General features: G+C 45.5%; 1 protein-coding gene across 1 annotated transcript; it reads right to left on the reverse strand.

Moving 5' to 3' along the window:
* Window positions 1–278: 278 nt before the first annotated feature.
* erp44 (endoplasmic reticulum protein 44) lies at window positions 279–11,003 on the reverse strand. The gene is made up of 11 exons (XM_027031152.2): window positions 10,857–11,003; window positions 7,609–7,681; window positions 7,444–7,483; window positions 7,135–7,250; window positions 5,033–5,217; window positions 4,061–4,176; window positions 3,769–3,943; window positions 2,991–3,102; window positions 2,292–2,433; window positions 1,480–1,582; window positions 279–912 (listed from the first exon to the last, which is right to left on the reverse strand). The coding sequence occupies exons 1-11, from the start codon at window positions 10,911–10,913 to the stop codon at window positions 808–810; spliced, it is 1,224 nt and encodes a 407-aa protein (XP_026886953.1). The 5' UTR covers window positions 10,914–11,003; the 3' UTR covers window positions 279–807.
* Between the last annotated feature and the right edge of the window lie 6,666 nt (window positions 11,004–17,669).

The following is a 17,669-nucleotide window of genomic DNA, read 5'->3' on the forward strand; positions in this document are numbered from 1 at the left end:
TTAATTTACTTCTTTTTTTTTTGGTTTCCCTTCTGAGATGACTTCCTAATAGCCCACCCCTCTAGTTCCCTCCCCTGACTGTAGAAAGCCCCGCCCCCTCACCACTGCTCCATGTGGAATGGGCCAGTATGAGAATCCTAACAAGTGAAGACTTGGGATGAATCTGAAATCCCACAGTACATAAGAATACAGACTAATAAACATGTACCAAGGCACACACTCTCTCTCTCTCTCCCTCACCTCCCCCCCTCACACACACACACACACACACACACACACACACACACACACACACACACACACACACACACACACACACACACACACACACACACACACGAGGACTGAAGTTAGGGACCACAGTTTGACCGCAGAATCATTCGGAAGGTAAATTTCCCATGATTCCACAGGGCCCCACACGAGATCCAAACTAATTTCGGCGTGCTAGACCCCAACATGGAGGACTTAATTATCTGTCTATGTTTCTTCCTACAAAAAAAGGAAATGGCAGACAGACAAAACCTAAGGGTCAAAAAAAAAAAAAAAAAAAAAATTAAAAAAATTAATTTAGACAAGACTGACCCACAGAGCACATACATATTTACAAGTTCCAAAAACAAACGTAAAAACAACCTTCCTCTTTTTTCCAGTGTCCCCACCCAACACCCCACTTCAGATATTTTTCCTTCTTGCTCTCTTTAACCAAAAACAAAAGTTGTCTAAATAGAGCTGATGCAGGCGGTGGCCGTGCACGCTGCAGGGGTTCTGGGCCGGGCGGGGACGTGGCCGTGGTCGGGGTGGAGGAGGTCACAGCTCGTCACGGTCCCTGAGGATGGTGTAGCGTGTCTCGCTGGGAGCAAGCTTCAGGAACGAACTCTCCGGAGGACTACTGGCCACCTCTTTGTTCTCCTCCTGGTAGCGCACGCGAACACACACACACACACACACACACACGGTTGTTCAGAGGCTCTCTGCCGTAAGCTGCGAGCTAACGGTGAAGCTGCAGGGCTCTGGCAGTTCATCGGGCCTTTAGCCTCAATTCAAGGCTGCATCCCTCAGTGCGCAGCACTGTCTGATGCAGGCGTGTGCCCCGTTTCCATCCGGAGTCGTTTCACGGATCTCTCTGATCAGCAGGTGACGACGTCTTTGCCAAATGCCGTTTAGGTATCATTTAGGCATGTACTACAGATAGTGCCTGCAAACCTTTGATGGCTATAAATAACGCAGCTGTCTTCTACACAGACAAACTGGATAGAAAAAGAAACGAAGTGTAGATGCTTTTAATGCATTTGGTTATCCGATATTCGACCTCGGGTGTGAAAGGTGCTATACAAGTGAAACAAAATACAAACAAACGAAAACCAAATGAACGATGTCCAAATCGCGGCGATAGGTGAGATCTCTGGCTCAAAGGCATTACAGTACATCGCAGACCTTGACCCCAAGGACGACCCCCACCCAGCCCTGCTAGCCTCTGACCTGTCCGGGGGTGCTGTCTGTGGGGTCGGGCCCGTGGTGGAACTCTCTGTGCAGCTTTCCTGAGTGTAGGTCCAATACAAACTGTTTCAGTTTTCCAGAAACCCTGGAAGCACACATGCACGCGCACACGCACACACACACACACACACAAAATCATGTCTTTGTTTGAAAGCCAGTAAACAGACCAAATAAAAGTAAACGTAATGAGAGGCTTTTATTGATTTGATAAGTGATGGGGTAAGAGCTCAGGAAGACGGGGCAGTCTCCGAACCCACGCATTTGTAACGACATAATGACATTGTCTGGCTGCTGCAGACATCGCAGTGACCCAAACTCCTGCCCAATCGGCGACATCAAAGGCAGGAGAGGTGGGCTGATAAGGCTGCGATTCCATAATGACGCCGACTGGTTAATGAAACACTTTCAGGATACCACCAAAAACACGCAAACACCATTATACTTCTGTAGCACAGGTTCATATATCTGAGAACAGAAAGCCTTCATATAGCTTTGCCAGACACCCTGCAGTCAGGTAGAGCTAAATTAACTGAGCGAACTAGCTAAAAGGTAGGGCAGACAGGACTTGGGGCGTGTATGTATATGATGGTTTAAGGGTAAAGGAATAATTAATGTTTAATTGGTAGGTGTCTGGAACAGCAGTTCATCCGCAAGGAAGGGGGGGGGGGTACTATATCTATATTGCACACACACACACACACACACACACACACACACACACACACACACACACACACACACACACACACACACACACACACACACACGAGAGAGAGAGGGGGGCAGATACTTACGAAAGGTCACTGAAGTCCGGGAACACGTACATGTGGCGGAAGCTGTCGATGGCGATGACAGGACAGTCAGCAGGAGTCTTCTGGATGTGTAAGAGGGGGTGCCGGAACTTCTCACAGTCTGCATGCAGGAAGTTTATAGAGCCTGGGGATGGAGGGAGGGAGGGAGGGAGGGGGAGAGAGAGAGAGAGAGAGAGAGAGAAGGAGGGAGGGGAAGAGAGAGCGCGAGAGAGAAAGAAAGAAAGAAAGAGAGAACATCAAGATTCAACGTTTGGACTTCTTAGTGAATAATTTAACTATATTTCCGCTCTCAACTAATTGCCCATGTCTAGAACCAAGAAAGCCCACACCATCTTTACTGAAGACGACTGAAAATCTGTCCGTTTGGCCCTCGGTGTGATTTTACCAGCACAAGCATTATTTTGATTCAATGCGCTTAAAGACCTGCGCGAGGTGGGCAGTAGGACCGCTCTGCCGCCACAGCTGTAGCAGCGCAGCCGGTGGGCTTGCGGGTCCACACCAGCCTCTGATATTTCTGGATTCACCAGATGCGTGACAGGGCTGCAGCACTCAAGGTGCATCTGAAATGCTGCATGCACAACAGACCGCTCCAGCTTCATGTTTTACTAAATTCAGTTTGTTTTATCGTAGGAATGCTCTCTTTGCACCTTTGTTTGACCCCTGACCTGGGTGTGTACGTACCTTTCTCACTTATTAGCTGCCGGGCCACCTCATGCTGGAACTTTTCCAGGCTGTCTGTGTCATCCTTCTGATGGAATAGAATCAGGAAGGGAATGCCCTCTTCTGTCAGTTCCTACACACACACACACACACACACACACACAGAAACATTGAGTTTACTGCTGAAGTTAAATGGAGACGTGCGTGTTTGCCTTTCCGTCCAGTAGGCTACTATGCAAAACACCGTATGTGAAATGTGCTGCATTTAATGAAACCCACAAACCTGTGGGTGGGTGCGTGCATGTGCTCTCTCTCTCTCTCTCTCTCTCTCATTCTCACACACACACACACACACACACACACACACACACACACTTCAAAGTGTGGGAAAAGTACACTGAAAAAGAGGGGGCTTTTCTTATGATAATGAGAATATCACTGTACACTGCACATGAAAACATTAGAAAAGAAAAAAAGATCATGAAGTAAATACTAAAAAAAAACCAAACAAACCTTAAAGTGGAATAAACACTTTACAAACCCTGTAAAGTGGAATAAACACTAAAAACCATTAAAGAGGAATAAACACTAAACCCGTAAAGTGGAGTAACAATAACAAACCATAAAGGGGAGTAAACATAAATAAAAACTTTAAATGGAGTGAATACTAACAAACTTAGAAAGTGTAGCAAGGGAAGAGAGAGAGAGAGAGAGAGTGCGAGTAAACAAGGAGAAAAGAGAGAGAGAGAGTGCGAGTAAACAAGGAGAAGAGAGAGAAAGGGAAAAGGGAGGATTGTACCTCTCCATTCTCGAAGGTGATCTCTCGGACGAGGGGCACACACTTGTCCTGGGCCCAGGCATAGGTGAGGTCAAAGTTCGAGATTGAACCCAGATACACCATGTCAGGAACGCCCTCTCCTATTGGCTTATAGATAATGTTATCACCACTGAACCTCTCAGGTTTAGACACTTCACTGAGAGAGAGAGAGAGAGAGAGAGAGAGAGAGCGAGAGAGACTCTACTACCTACAGCAACCATTACATTACATCCATATATCCGTGCAGCCATCACAGCGGTTTGGCGTCTCTTACCCAAAGGCTGCCATAAAGACACAGTCATCTCGCAGGATGTTGGCCACCTTTTCATACGTGTGGTAGCTCGGAGAGTTCCTCTTCTCAAAGAAGCCTATGATATTACGTTTACTCCTCTGAACAAAAGAGAGAAATGAAAAGGTGTAAGAAGGAAGTGGTTTTCCCACCTAATCAATAACTCTAATCTGTCCTAGAGTAGCCATATTACATGCTAATAGTGGGTCCTATTAGACGATGGTAGCTAGACTTGGGAGATGCAAATTTTGCCTTTGGGATTTGAGTCAGGGCTGTCACACATTAAACGTTTAACGCATTCACTGTGGTGAACGTCTTCTCATCGGGCAGTTTGTGCGAGCGCCCTGCATGGGTGTAAATGTGTACTCGCGTCTACTCTGTGAACTGTCTGCTCTATGCATCTCTGTGCTCATGTAGGCTGGCCAGATGCCCTCATTTAGGTCTGAGGGTCTGATTGTTTTTTTGTTTTGTTTTTGCTGCCCGCCCTCCATCCAGCAGAACGAATTCCTATTTGCCGTCTTTCTGGAGTGAACCAGTAGCTAGTTGCTTTCCACTGATCAATATTTTAGCGTGTCACCGGGTCACATGCACGTCAAAGTAAACACCTCGTCCTTCATTGGCAGAAAGTCAGCGCGCTGAATGCTAGTCAGGATGTTTGCAAATACGACGTAAATACCGGAAAGGAAAACGCCTTCAGTTTTCGGTGGTCTGCACATCCTGTCCTTTCGAAGAGTAGGACAGATCAAGTTCACACCTTCTGGACACTACGCCAGATTTAAATACCGCAGGTAGGTGCCAAGTTTGGTGAGTAAAACACTCCTTTATCCATTAAAACACATTTCTAGCTAAAATCAGTCAGCCCTGTTAGCTAGCTAGATTATGGTTATGATTTGTAGCATCATGGCTCTGGTCCCTAATACCCACGCAGGGCCAGGGTCACGGGTCACTGGCACTCACGTCTACTCTGTTCAACTCCTCCAGACTGCTCACTCCTGCGATGGGGTCCACTTTCTGCTGCCGGATGAAATCGGCGATGGCCGTCACTGACCTCTGACCCCTGTATTCCCTCTTCATCATGAGACCGTTCCTGAAGAGCTTCAGCGTGGGGTACTTGCTGATCCTGTAGCGCTGTGCTATGTCAGCTAGAGGGCAAAGCATGCAACACGGGTCAAACCATGAAGGGCTGGGCCAATATATCGAAATTTTCAAATGATTGAATAGAATTTAAAAAGCAATATGGACAAGTCAATAATATGGTAATGACAATGTGATCTTAAAGATACAGGAAAATGCAGGGGGGGGGGCACATTTAATCTCCAACTTTTTTACAATATTTTTGTAAGAAAATCTACCATGATTTGATCTCCATATGTTTTGAAATGTATCGAATATTGTAATGCAGCTGAAAACGATCACAACTTTACTTTCAATCTGTATCGCCCAACCCTAATATGGCAGTACATCAGTGAGCTGAATCAGACAGAGGTTTTGTATGGCCATCCCGGGCCCTGTCTATATAACCGTTTACAGTACGGCTTACCACTCTCGCTTTGGAAGCTCTTTATGTAAAGTACAAATATTCATTTACATTTCATTTGCATAAACACCATTACATCAATAGTGAAACTAGACTTGAAAAAAGGAGTTCCGTGCACAGCTGTGCGACTATCTGCCGCAGGTTATGAAACTTTTAATTCAGAAATGGCTCTTGTTCAAAAGCACAGTTTCTTCAGTCAGGAAACAGCAGCTGAATTCAACTTTTCTTGGGAATTTGAATGAATAAATCACATTGTGAACAAAAGCCGTCTCCCTTTTGGACTCTTCCCTGACGAGTTAAACGGCAAAGTTAAACTGCACCAAACCCTCCGGAGACTTTGTGGCAGTCAGACTGGCTCAGTCCAAAAACCTGGACAGAGTTCACGCTCCCCACGTCACTTTTGGTTACTCTGTCACGCCGTTGAAACTTGCTGCGCCGGTTGGACAGCACACCGTATTAACGGAGGGTGATGGGAGGGTTGTGATGACAGAGCAAGGTGCATCTTTTGAACAGGACAGAATGCTTTAAAAAGTATAGGTCTGTTTTATTTTTTATTTCATGGGGCACAATTACACAAAGAATTCTGTATTAGTGCATTTTGGCCAAGAGAAAAATTATTTTCTGATCGTCAGTCAGGCAAAACAAATGATTGGGCTATCGTGATATTTTTGAAGTCCCAGAGAACTTCAGCAGTAGCAAAACAATTGCGCCCAGTGCACTGTACAGCCAGCCGTCGCCAAAGTTACACCAGAACTGAGCACTCTGCACTCTCCTCCAAGGTGACTGAGGTGCTCGGCAAAGCTGATTGGCCAGTAGCTTGATTGACGGGTTGCATATGTATCAGAGGAAGTAAAATATTGGCATCCCTTCCCTGCGTTCGCCACTGCCAGCACGTGGAACTGACCTACATCGAGAATTGGCTTCAAATGGTCACAAAAATGGAAAAGGCACTTGAGAAATTGCTTTTTTAGGAAAAAAACCACCTCTCAGAACCCCACTAATGCTTTGCCTGAGTAAACAATGGTTTATGGGTATATTTCTAGGGTTGTTCTGCTTTGTCCGGTTGTTCGTGTGGAAGAGCTGGAATCGCTGTTGGCTCGGTGAGACTCGGTGAGAGCGGCTGAGCGCACAGCAAGAGAGACGAGAGAGAGAGACGAGCGAAAAGAGAAAATGAGAGGGGGAGCAAGGCGCAAGAGAGGAAGAAAGGCGAGAAAAGATGAAAGCAAACCCCATACTGGGGGTTAAATACTCCAAAGCACATTGGGTAGAATCTAACACGCGCGCGCGCGCGCACACACACACACACACACACACACACACACACACACACACACACACGCGCAGTAGGGTATCTTTGAGCCGCCTTTACTTCAGAGAAGATACGGTTTTGTCATTAAATCATCAAACACTTTACAGGTCATCAATAATTCTGTTTAATTTATTTTATCTGAAAGGCTAAACTGTGTCACTCTGTGTGTGTGTGTGTGTGTGTGTGTGTGTATATATATATATATATACTCACTGTGCTGGTCACAGTCCACTCTGGCGAACACCACCTGACTTGCATCGGGATACTCATCCCGGACCACATTCGAGGCTTCCTCAAAGATCGGGTGCAGCATCTGACTGAAACGACACCTGAGCACAAACATGTCACAGCTTCAGGACCATGACAAACACGTCACAACTTGTGACCTCAGGAGTGCTGCGACCCTGACCCTGACCTCAGGAGTGCTGCGACCCTGACCCTGACCTCAGGAGTGCTGCGACCCTAACCCTGACCTCAGGAGTGCTGCGACCCTAACCCTGACCTCAGGAGTGCTGTACTCACCAGTCTGCGTAGAAGTTGACTAAAGCCACTCCTGCGTTGTCTGTGGAGGAACAAGTTTATATTAAACAGCTGCACTGAGCCATGATCAAGGACACATGAGACTTGAGTTGTGTGTCAACACAGAAGCGCACACACACACAGCCAAAAAATAAAAATTCAACTCACTAAGTGTGTCATCTATGTTTCCCGAATCCAGGCTGGTAATCTCCGCGCGCCCTGGGGTGCAGAGTGCGGTTACCTTGCAAACAGAAGGAAGAACACCTTAGCCTCAGCGGGGGGGAGGGATCCGTGCTCTCTACCTGGCCACATTAGATGCACTGCTGCATTTACCTGGACAAACGAGCCCCCCCGGGCCCAAACTCCATCTCTTCGTGAGACTCTACTCTCCTCACAACCAGCAAACCCACTTCCTGTATACGACCAAATGAGGTTGAAAATAACTCGCCCACCTCCGAAGTCCTAACCGAGATGTACTACAGGTTCCAGTAGAAATCCGTAATTCTGCGCCAGCTCACAGGTGAAATCGAAACATTAAACACGCCGGTGGCGCGCAATCACGGTCGGAATTCCTTACAGCTTGTTCTGGGTTTCAGTCGTTGGAAAGGGGGAGAATGGAGTAGTACGGCATGACTAAGGTGGACTCTTCTGATGTTCCCATCTCCACCCTGACTCCACGTTTATTAACCTCACTACAATATCTTCAACTGCTTCCACTCCAACATAGGAGCAAAGTAGAATTGCTAGGCCTGTCCAACACGTAAATCGTACAAACAGTTGAATGTCAAGTCACCATGTTACAAGTGATTTTTGTAAGGTCACATTTGTTTGTTAATATAATGATGATGTGTCAAATGTTGATGAGACAGGACACCATTGGGAATGAGGCTTTGGTCTCAGTTGGGTCCCCTGCTGAAGTAAAGGTTGGGTTTGATTTGGCTAGGATTTAAATGTTGACAGAATGTGTGAGTATGTGTAGAATAGAACAGATAGGACAGGACGTTTTCAGGAGACAGTGTGCTTACGGATGGCCATAAACACATAAAAGTAGTGGCTGGTCACCCCCACCTACACACACACACACACACACACACACACACACACACACACACACACACACACACGGGTGAGACGGCAACACCTGATCGGGATGACGACTCAGAGTTATCAAGTATGGCACAGCAGTTCATTTCCACTTAAAATGTTGGTCTATGATCAGTGTGAAACTAAGCAAAGTGCCTCAATATGGTCCCTAGCTGAAAGCCCAAACCTGTCTGAAAAAAAGATAGTGATAACAATCTGAACCACCAGCACCACCACCACAAAAAGACAAAAAAAGATTTCAAACCACACACGCACACAGACACGTGCGCACACATATATTCTGCGAGCCATATGGCCAGGCCGGCCATAGCGCTGGCAGTCATGGAACAGACATCACTGCTTAAACTTATCAGCTAATCTCGCAGTGCAAACCCAACTTTCCCACTGTCACCAAACACACCTACAGAAGAGCTGATGATCTCCAGCGTCACACACCCGATGAGGCAGTCTGCCTCACTCCCATAGCGCCCAACCCTGCCACGCTCGCCCGCTCGCTCACTCACCCCAGACCACTCCCATGAGAAGGGCAACAAATGCCCGCATCAGACAGCCACAGCACACAGCGAGAACAGCCTAAAACATACCAAAGAAGGCCAATGGGTCTGAACGGCAGTGTCCTTCTAGATAGGCTGAGTGCATTTGGGCAGTCGCTCATTCAGGAGAATTGCAACACCACTTTGCTCATGACGACGTGACACTTTAGCCTTAGGACGTCCACTACCCTATAACAGCTGAACTCCAATAACATGCTGCACAGTTACAGTGCAAGCGCCTTCACTGCGCTTGCTGTCCTGTAATTATTAGTACTGCAAAGACCTCAAAAAGCAAGACCAGAAGGGCTACAGTGGGGTGAAAAAGATCTCACCATCAGAAATAATAGTGGAAAATTTGGGGCCAGATAGATGGGGACAAAATAAACAGCTATTCCACAAGCGTCAGCAATTTAACGAGCAAACACGGACACACACAAGCATTAGTAGTAATCTGCCTAGAAAGCTATTGCACACTTTTTCCTGTTACTGGCAGAGAATTTACTTTAATGAAAGATTTTTATGCACGTTTTCCCAATCAAATGTATATTTTGGTTCACTTAAGGACATCCTAAACTAGTATGCCTAAGTTCGTCTGAAACAAGTCTCCTGTTGTTCTCCAAATTAACACAACAAAAGCATTTAACTGTACCGAACTGGCAGTTGTGCCCCTGTTGACTTTACGTCAAGCTGCGAAGAACGTTCCGGGATGCAAACAAGTTCCGGGTTGTCAGCCAATAGAATTAAGCCACAACAGAGAACTTCACCAACCGGCTGCAGTGGATAGAGAAGCATGCAGGCATCCCGAAATAACCCAATTAAACCAGTGCTCTTCTTAAAAAACAAAACAAAACATTACTAAATTTAGCACCTTTATTGTTAATACTAAGCGCATAAAAACTGCAAGATTCAGAAGTTAAATGACGTAGACGCAAAGTAAAACTTTTCTAGAGGTTTCGGCCAGGTAACGTTAGCGGTCCTCAGAGAATTCCGATAGGGAAACGAAGTGTTTTAGGGGCATTTGGGGGGATGGAAAACCATCACTTATAGCTCAACAAAAAACATTTACGTTTTAGATACATAGCTACTTTGTAAACATTCGTGGATCAAGGTAGCCGGGTACGTGTTCATCCATCCTCGAAAACCGATTCATCTTACAGCTCCCACCTCTCCTCCTACATTTACAAACCTCGATGGCAAAAAAAACAAAACTCAGATGTAAAATATTTCGCATCTAAAATGTAGTTGCACTCGTTAATCACAGTGGACCAACAATATGAGTAGCTAGCTAGCTAGCAAACTAAATTAGCTAGCGGGCTAACGAATGCCCTCTTTGATGAAATCGGCTAGCTAAGCTAGCTATACTATATACTTCCCTGTTGGCATTAGACAGCTAGAGTTAACCAGTATTAAACAAGTACACAGCTATCTGACTAGCCGGCATGTTGCTGGCGATCATGTCCTAGCCAGCTAGTCTTAGTAAGTCAACTACCGTGCACTAGCCCCGTTACTGTGGAGAATGACGAGCTAGCCAAACTGAAACGGGCTGCTTGGAGAAGACCCTTTAAGATCAGAAGGAATTATAACGCAATAATAACTCCAGGTTACATCTGTAGTATCTTAGATCTATATATTTAATTTATACGACAATCCTAGCTACAATCGTAGCATGACATGCACCCGATTCCTGGCTAGCGTTAAATGCTAGCTCGCTAGCATAACTTAAACTGCAAAAGAAGTCACTGCGACAGCCAAAGTGCACACAGATATGCTACTACTTACCAGGAGTATGGTAAAATAGTGGAATTCGGAGGTGGGGATAAATAAAGTTAGTTTCATTGTATAGTGGCGCTGGTTGAGGTTATGATGTTGTTCAATGTTCCCAGTTTCTCGACACCACCTCTGTTGCAGCGGAACGACACACAACCACCTCAGGAACTTGAGTGAATTCCGGATACCTGCACATGCCACTGGTAAATGTAGTCCTTAAACGGGTTCGTCACGTAACAAACGGTAACTTGCGACACCAAATCCCAGACAACCCCACGCACTGTGATTATAGATCTACGGTACTTGTAGTTTTTTTTTAACCTGCAAAGTATCCAGATGTGTTAGCGATCATAAAACTTTTAGTAACGTTTGTCTGCTCTTGGTTGCGTTAGCTACTTTTCCAGATTTTTACAGGAAAATAGAAATGTTACAACTTTGAAGAGCATACCAGCCTTTTACAATCGTGCATCCCGTGATGCATGACTTGTGCTATGGAGATATAAAACTAATTCGTATTTCACCTTGAATGAGGTAGGTTGCATCACCAGGCTACATTGCTAATGTGTTTTTTCCTGGGAATCTCAGTCGTTGAGTCGTTAGCAATTCTGCTAGCTGCGTAAATTATTGGCCGCCTACGGATTTAGGGAATTACACACTTTTCGAGACAAGCTTTCGGTCAACTTCTTTATTGACCAGTGAGAGGTTCCAAACTAAAGTTTCTTGGTGTTTACAGGCATCTACTAACGAGCATAAAAATTGCAATTTTCTTCTACGAAGCTAACATACAGCTAGTGCCAGTTAACTGGAGCCTTTATACTGGGCGATGACTAATTTTATAATCTTAATTATATCATAGACACCGTAGTAGCGACCCCAGTTTGTGTCTGATCAGAAAATGGACCTCAATGTTTAATAGTTAGTTAGCTAACCTAGCTAGCAAGCTCATTTTTTGCCTACAGTATTTTTCTTCTTCTTCACGGTTAGATTTCGTGAGAGCGACGGAGAAGCGTAACGCTAGCTAGTTTATTTTCTAGCTGTATACTGTAGCGCACCGCTACTTACGTTAGACGCACGGGGACGCGTATACTGCAGTGATTAAAACAAATGTGTGGTGTTTTTGTACTTACTATGTGTGTATCATTTACGATATGAGTAAATGCAGCAGTAAATTCAAACATTCTTAATCCAGGCCTCTCAGCCAGTCCAGGTCTTTGCTCTGTTACAGCTCTTTGCACACTTGAATAACGTGGACAGGTTTAGGGCTCCCAGAGACTGGATTTGGAACGCAATTCGTTGTGTTTACTCGTGATTTCCTCATATTCTGTATGAGTCGATGTTTGCATTGACCACACAAGTTGAAAGTACTCGAGAAACCATGAGAAAAGTTATATTTTTTATCATAAATCATGAGGAAATTCTGTTGTAAGTCTGAACCGAAATGTCAAGGGGTCAAGCAGAACACGGTTGTAGTGTCTGACGACCCACTTGTCGAGGCAGAGTGCAATCGATTGTGACGGTGCTGGCATGCAGCACTGGCAGGTTAGTTTGGAGCAGGTGGTTGTTTCTCTGTGTGTGGGTGATCCGCTCTCTCTCCTACAGGACAGTGCAGCCGAGCTGCCAGGGGAACCTGCAGCGATTCTTGGCCCAGCTAGGGTGCACTGAACTGGGCAACATCTGCCGAGGCCTCCCTTCCTCCCTGGACACACCATGGTAAGTGCCAGCACCGTCCAGCTCTGTCATCTGGAGCTCTGGGAGAAGTGACGCATAACCACAGTTTCCATCCAGCCGAGTTTCACTGACCAAATCGAACACACTTCTGCCAACTGTGTCCTCATTTACTAATATAAAGCCAATGAGGATTTCCGAGAAGACAAGCACAGACAGACCCGGAAGGGGGTGGCCCAAAGATGGTGGTCGTCCTTCAGCCCTTTGCCTGGAGTCTCCCAGGATGCTTCCGACGGCGTTCTCTTTATTAGGGGTTGTGGGTGGAGGGGTGCCGGGGCCAGGGATTAGCGTGAGCTGGCAGACATCAACCGCCTCGGAGGAGGCGCGTGGGTTTCCAGCGTCCCACTGGCACAAGGGGAGAGAGCTCCTGCACTCGTGCTTGGCTGCCTCTTACCTGGGAGATGAAGAAAATGGCAAATGGGGGGGGGAGGGAATTTTATATGAATATAATTTATGTTAATGTTTATTTGTAGCATAAAAATTGTTATATGTTTATTACTATTCAGATCACAAAGAGGAGATGGATAGTAAATAGTACCCAAGACTAGATTATTGCTTCGAATAGGTTCTGAAGCACCAAAAGCCAGATTTTGCCTGTGAAGCTGCATACACAGTAGTGGGAGGAGTGTGGAGTCATTGGTTCTTGATGGTTGATGGGGAAGTAGAATAATTATATTTGTTCAGCTATATTACACGTTAACATCTTGAAACATACTTGGTTCTCATACTTGGTAGTGGAGTATTAAACAAGGAGGGTTTTGGTTTCTGGCTCTGGACCAGCTCCGTGTGGTGGTTTTCAGCTGCCCTCTTCCTGGGAATGCTGATTATCCTACAACAGTTGTCCATCTGTGGTTTCAGTATTGCCCACTGCCCACAGATTCAGTCATTACAGGCTAGGCAACACAAACAGACTGGTGCCAACAAACCCATGGGCAGAAAAATGTATTACACCAAAGTGCCATGTATGACATCATTCTAAAACACACACACACACACACACACACACACACACACACACACACACACACATACATACATACACACATACATACACACATACACACACATATATATATATATGGATTACAGAAGATACTTTGATATTTTCTGCTGGGTCATATTCTGTTTTAAAAAAGAGTGACCCATAAATTAGATCATTTCATGTGATATTGATTGACTGAAAAATGCGGTTTGCACAAGTATTCAGCCCCTGTGCTGTAGAAGCTGTGTCTGCATCCGTCTGCGGAAAGCTTAGGAGGACCTTCACCTTCCACCCGGCGATGATCCCAAACACAAGGCCAGGGCGAGGCGTGAGTGGCGGCATGTCCGGAAGGTGGACGTTCCTGGTCCAGATCTCAACCCCGTTGACATTCGGTGGCATTTGTTGAAGTCTGTGCTCATAATAATTGTCCTGAACAACCTGGAGCAAATTTTCCAGGAAGAACAGGCAAAAGTAACAAGCAGAGCGCAAAACTGATAGAGACCCAGCAGAACTGGGTGGTTCTACCAAGCACTAGTCTGAAAGGGTTGAATATTTCACATATATATTTAGAATATTACACAGAATATTTCAGCATTTTTCAGTTTTTCATTTTTGTTTTTAAGATCTGATAAATGATGCGTTTTGACTTTAAGGAAATAGTAGTCTGCAATAAAAACACTGGCTGCATGGCACTGTAGCATTATTTCTGGCATGTATGTACATGTGTGACAGACCTAGGAGCAGAAATTACACTAATGCAACTGCAGCTTCGTTATACAGATTCTAGACTCTAGGATACGTCAGGCCAAAAAAACCTAATTTGTTCTATAATAAAATAATAGTTGGAATATAATAAAAACGTAACGATTTGTGTTTAGAATGGATGTATGTTTGTTTAAAACCCACTAATTTCTGTTTAAAGTAAATCAACAAATTAATTTGTTCCACCACCTCCAGTGCACAAGCCCCGTGGGTGGATGGCCTGCTTAGTGGCTTACTGGGACACACCCCAGATCGGGGTGGGTTGGAGTGGCGCGGGTGTTTAGGAGGAGGGTCACAGGAGTGCCATCGGTCGGCCGCGGGCCGTGTGTGTACAGAGCTGCGGAGATGAGCTCCCCTCTTGGCCATATTTGGCTCCCTCCGTGATGTGCATAACCCTGTTGTTAATATTTGATGGAGTACGGGCTGCCCGAGTGTGTCTGTGGGAAGCTTAGCTGTCTCCAGGGTTAAACTGGCTGTGAATAATTGATGGGTTGCAGATTCATCTATGACTGTGCGAGCGTGTTAATAGAATAATGCAATAATGCACTTACTGACTGTGGTGATAGAATAATTTGTGTGCGCGTGGTGTGTGAGTGTGAGAGCATGTGTTTGAAAAATAACGTAATTAATATGTGTGTACAGGACCATGGACAACGCCTGCGCACACAGACCGTGCAGTTGCACCATATACACACACACATGCGCACACTATACAGTCCTATAGAAAATGACATCAGTATCTTCAGGTCTTGCTGTTCCATATCCATCTAGATTAGCCCGCAGACCATATGTCTTCTCTCTCTCATTGATTTTCTGTTTGTTTTTCAATCACATTATTTCCCGTGTGCAGTGCACCCAGCCCACGGCTAAATGGCCCCTCTCTTACTAATTGGACGTTTAATTAGATCACAGATATGGTCCAATTAGGTGCCGCTGGGGGTATGGGGTTAGCCTGGGGGTCGTGTGTGCGCATTTGTGTGTGTTTCTGGCTTAGTGTAGGTGTGCGTGTGTCTGTGCTGTATGCGTTTTTGCATGTACGGACGTGAGGGCGCAAGCAAAAAGAGAAACGTCTCTGTCTCTGCTGGATCATTATAGATGTTAGATGGAGTAGATGGAGTCCATCACCCCTGAGCAAAGCCTCTAGTGGCCTATCCTAGCAACCAGCACCGTTGTTCTTAGGAGCCCTGGCCGTACCATTGCTCGGCCACAGGGGAGGGTCAGAGCCACAAGTGCAACCATGGTTAAAATCAATGCGGCGCTACCTACTTCCTAATACACCCCCTCCGTTATAGATCAGCGATTGATCCTGAGCCTCATTGAAATTAGAGGCCCTGTCAATCACTGTGGTTAAACAAACATAATAACACACAGGACAGCGATGTAAGTGGGCTCGCCGTCATTCTGAAAGAAAATGCACTTAGTGATGGGCTGAGATACCGTTCATAAACTAGCGCCGCACACGCCAATTCTAGGCGTATCCTAACATACGCAGAATGTGTCACTAATGATGGGTATGAAATATTCCTACAGTGAAGTCCTAACTGTTGTGTGTATGTACATAATACATGGCATGTATTTCTGCAGTTTTGGTTAAAGATGAAAAGGAATGTATGAAACAGAAGAACGCAACACTTCCCGGCAAACGTCTGCACATGTTTTTACTGTTTCAGAATAATGGCACTTTTCCGCACACTGACATTTTAGGCAAGTAATTGTGGATGCCACAGATTGCCTTTAAAGCACATGCTGTGTTGAAACCTGTGATGTTCTAGCATTCTTAATAACATCCCCCTTCTAAAGGCGATTCTAAACCTTTCCTGCAGCCGTTTTCAAAAGTTTTGCCTTTTTGCTGTGCTGATGGGCTTCTGATTTCAGTCTCATTTTCAGCATGTAAGATGTGTGATTTACTAGGAATACATCAAAGAGCGACCTAGCAAGCCTAAAACCTCTCACTTGGCGGTGCGGTACATGCCTTGCTGCGTTGCGCGACTCGCCCCAATGTGTTTGGTAACGCCCAGTGTGTTTGGTTATGCCACCAGCTCTGACCAGTCACTAAGTGAGTTGTTTCCACAATGAGTGAATTAATTCTACACTGACCAATCACCAAGTAAGACAATTTGACCCTGACCATGACTGGTCAATGGCTCGCTTGGCAATGAAGTTTTTTCTACACTGAGTGTATTGAGTCAGTCCATAAAGATAAACAATGTAAATGAACATGGCTAGCATGCTACATTGCTACCTAGCTTATCCATCAGATACGTTTCAGTGCAGAGCCTTTTTGCTGCTATTTCTTAGAAAGCCACGACTGAAGAGTGATATTTCATCCTTTACCTGTGAGAAACGTCTGTGATGTGAACACAGCATTAGTATTAGTATTAGAGACTTGTAGCCACACCCACTGGCTTCAGAAAGACACTTTCTGGGGGTGTGGCCTAGCTGAGATTGATCTTTTTACAGAGGTTGTATAAGCTTTCACATATTCTTGCAATCTTACTACAGTAGACAGAATAACTATATAACTGTTATATAATGTTATTTTTGGCAAATCACCTCTTAAATTCTAGTGTTGGTTGGATAAAATGTCTTAAGCAACCTCTTATTACCATGAGGCAGATCGAGATTCTTTTCTCGGCGCTACTATACACTGAGGAGTGAGGTCTTCACAGTCAAGCTCCGTCTGCTGGCTTCTAATCCCTGAAGAGTGTCGCCTGTATCCAGCCTGGCATAGCAGTGCACCAGCGGGGCCGCCAGGGACGGCCCGTCTCACACACAAACAGGCGTTTCGTGCAAACAGCTCAGCGGATCTTTACGACACTCCTTTACCTGAGACACACAATGCAGAACTAGCAGCTGCCTTTCAAACTGACCTCGAAAAGCCCCTGAATCTGTTGAAATTCACGATGTATGTGTATATAAGAGCTTAATTGTATTGCATTTAGTTACTCCTTTTTTTGTTGTGATGGACAGCTCTGGAGTCTTGCAATTGCATTACCCTGCACAGCAGAGGCCACACCTCTTTTACCTTAGGGTCTTATTTGTCACATTGCATTATGGGTAATCTGAGCTAATGAGGCGCATGGCGACCATGTCACTCAGACCCACAATCCCAGCGGATTGGCTCCACCAGGAGCAAAAAGGGTTGCTCTCCTGGGAGAAAGTGTTAATGATTGGTCCCTTGAGATTGAGGCAGAATCTCATTGGTTGTACTCTGCCTCCCGTGATTAGGTGGCAGTATGGGTAGAGGATTGCTCTCTCTGGGTTAGACATAGGAGTGGCCAGTTTAAGCTGGAAGCTATGGCCGTTTAGCTGCCAAAGACACACACACACACACACACACACACACACACACACAC

This window comes from Electrophorus electricus, chromosome 5 (assembly GCF_013358815.1).
Source record: "Electrophorus electricus isolate fEleEle1 chromosome 5, fEleEle1.pri, whole genome shotgun sequence".
NCBI classification, from domain to species: Eukaryota; Metazoa; Chordata; class Actinopteri; order Gymnotiformes; family Gymnotidae; genus Electrophorus; species Electrophorus electricus.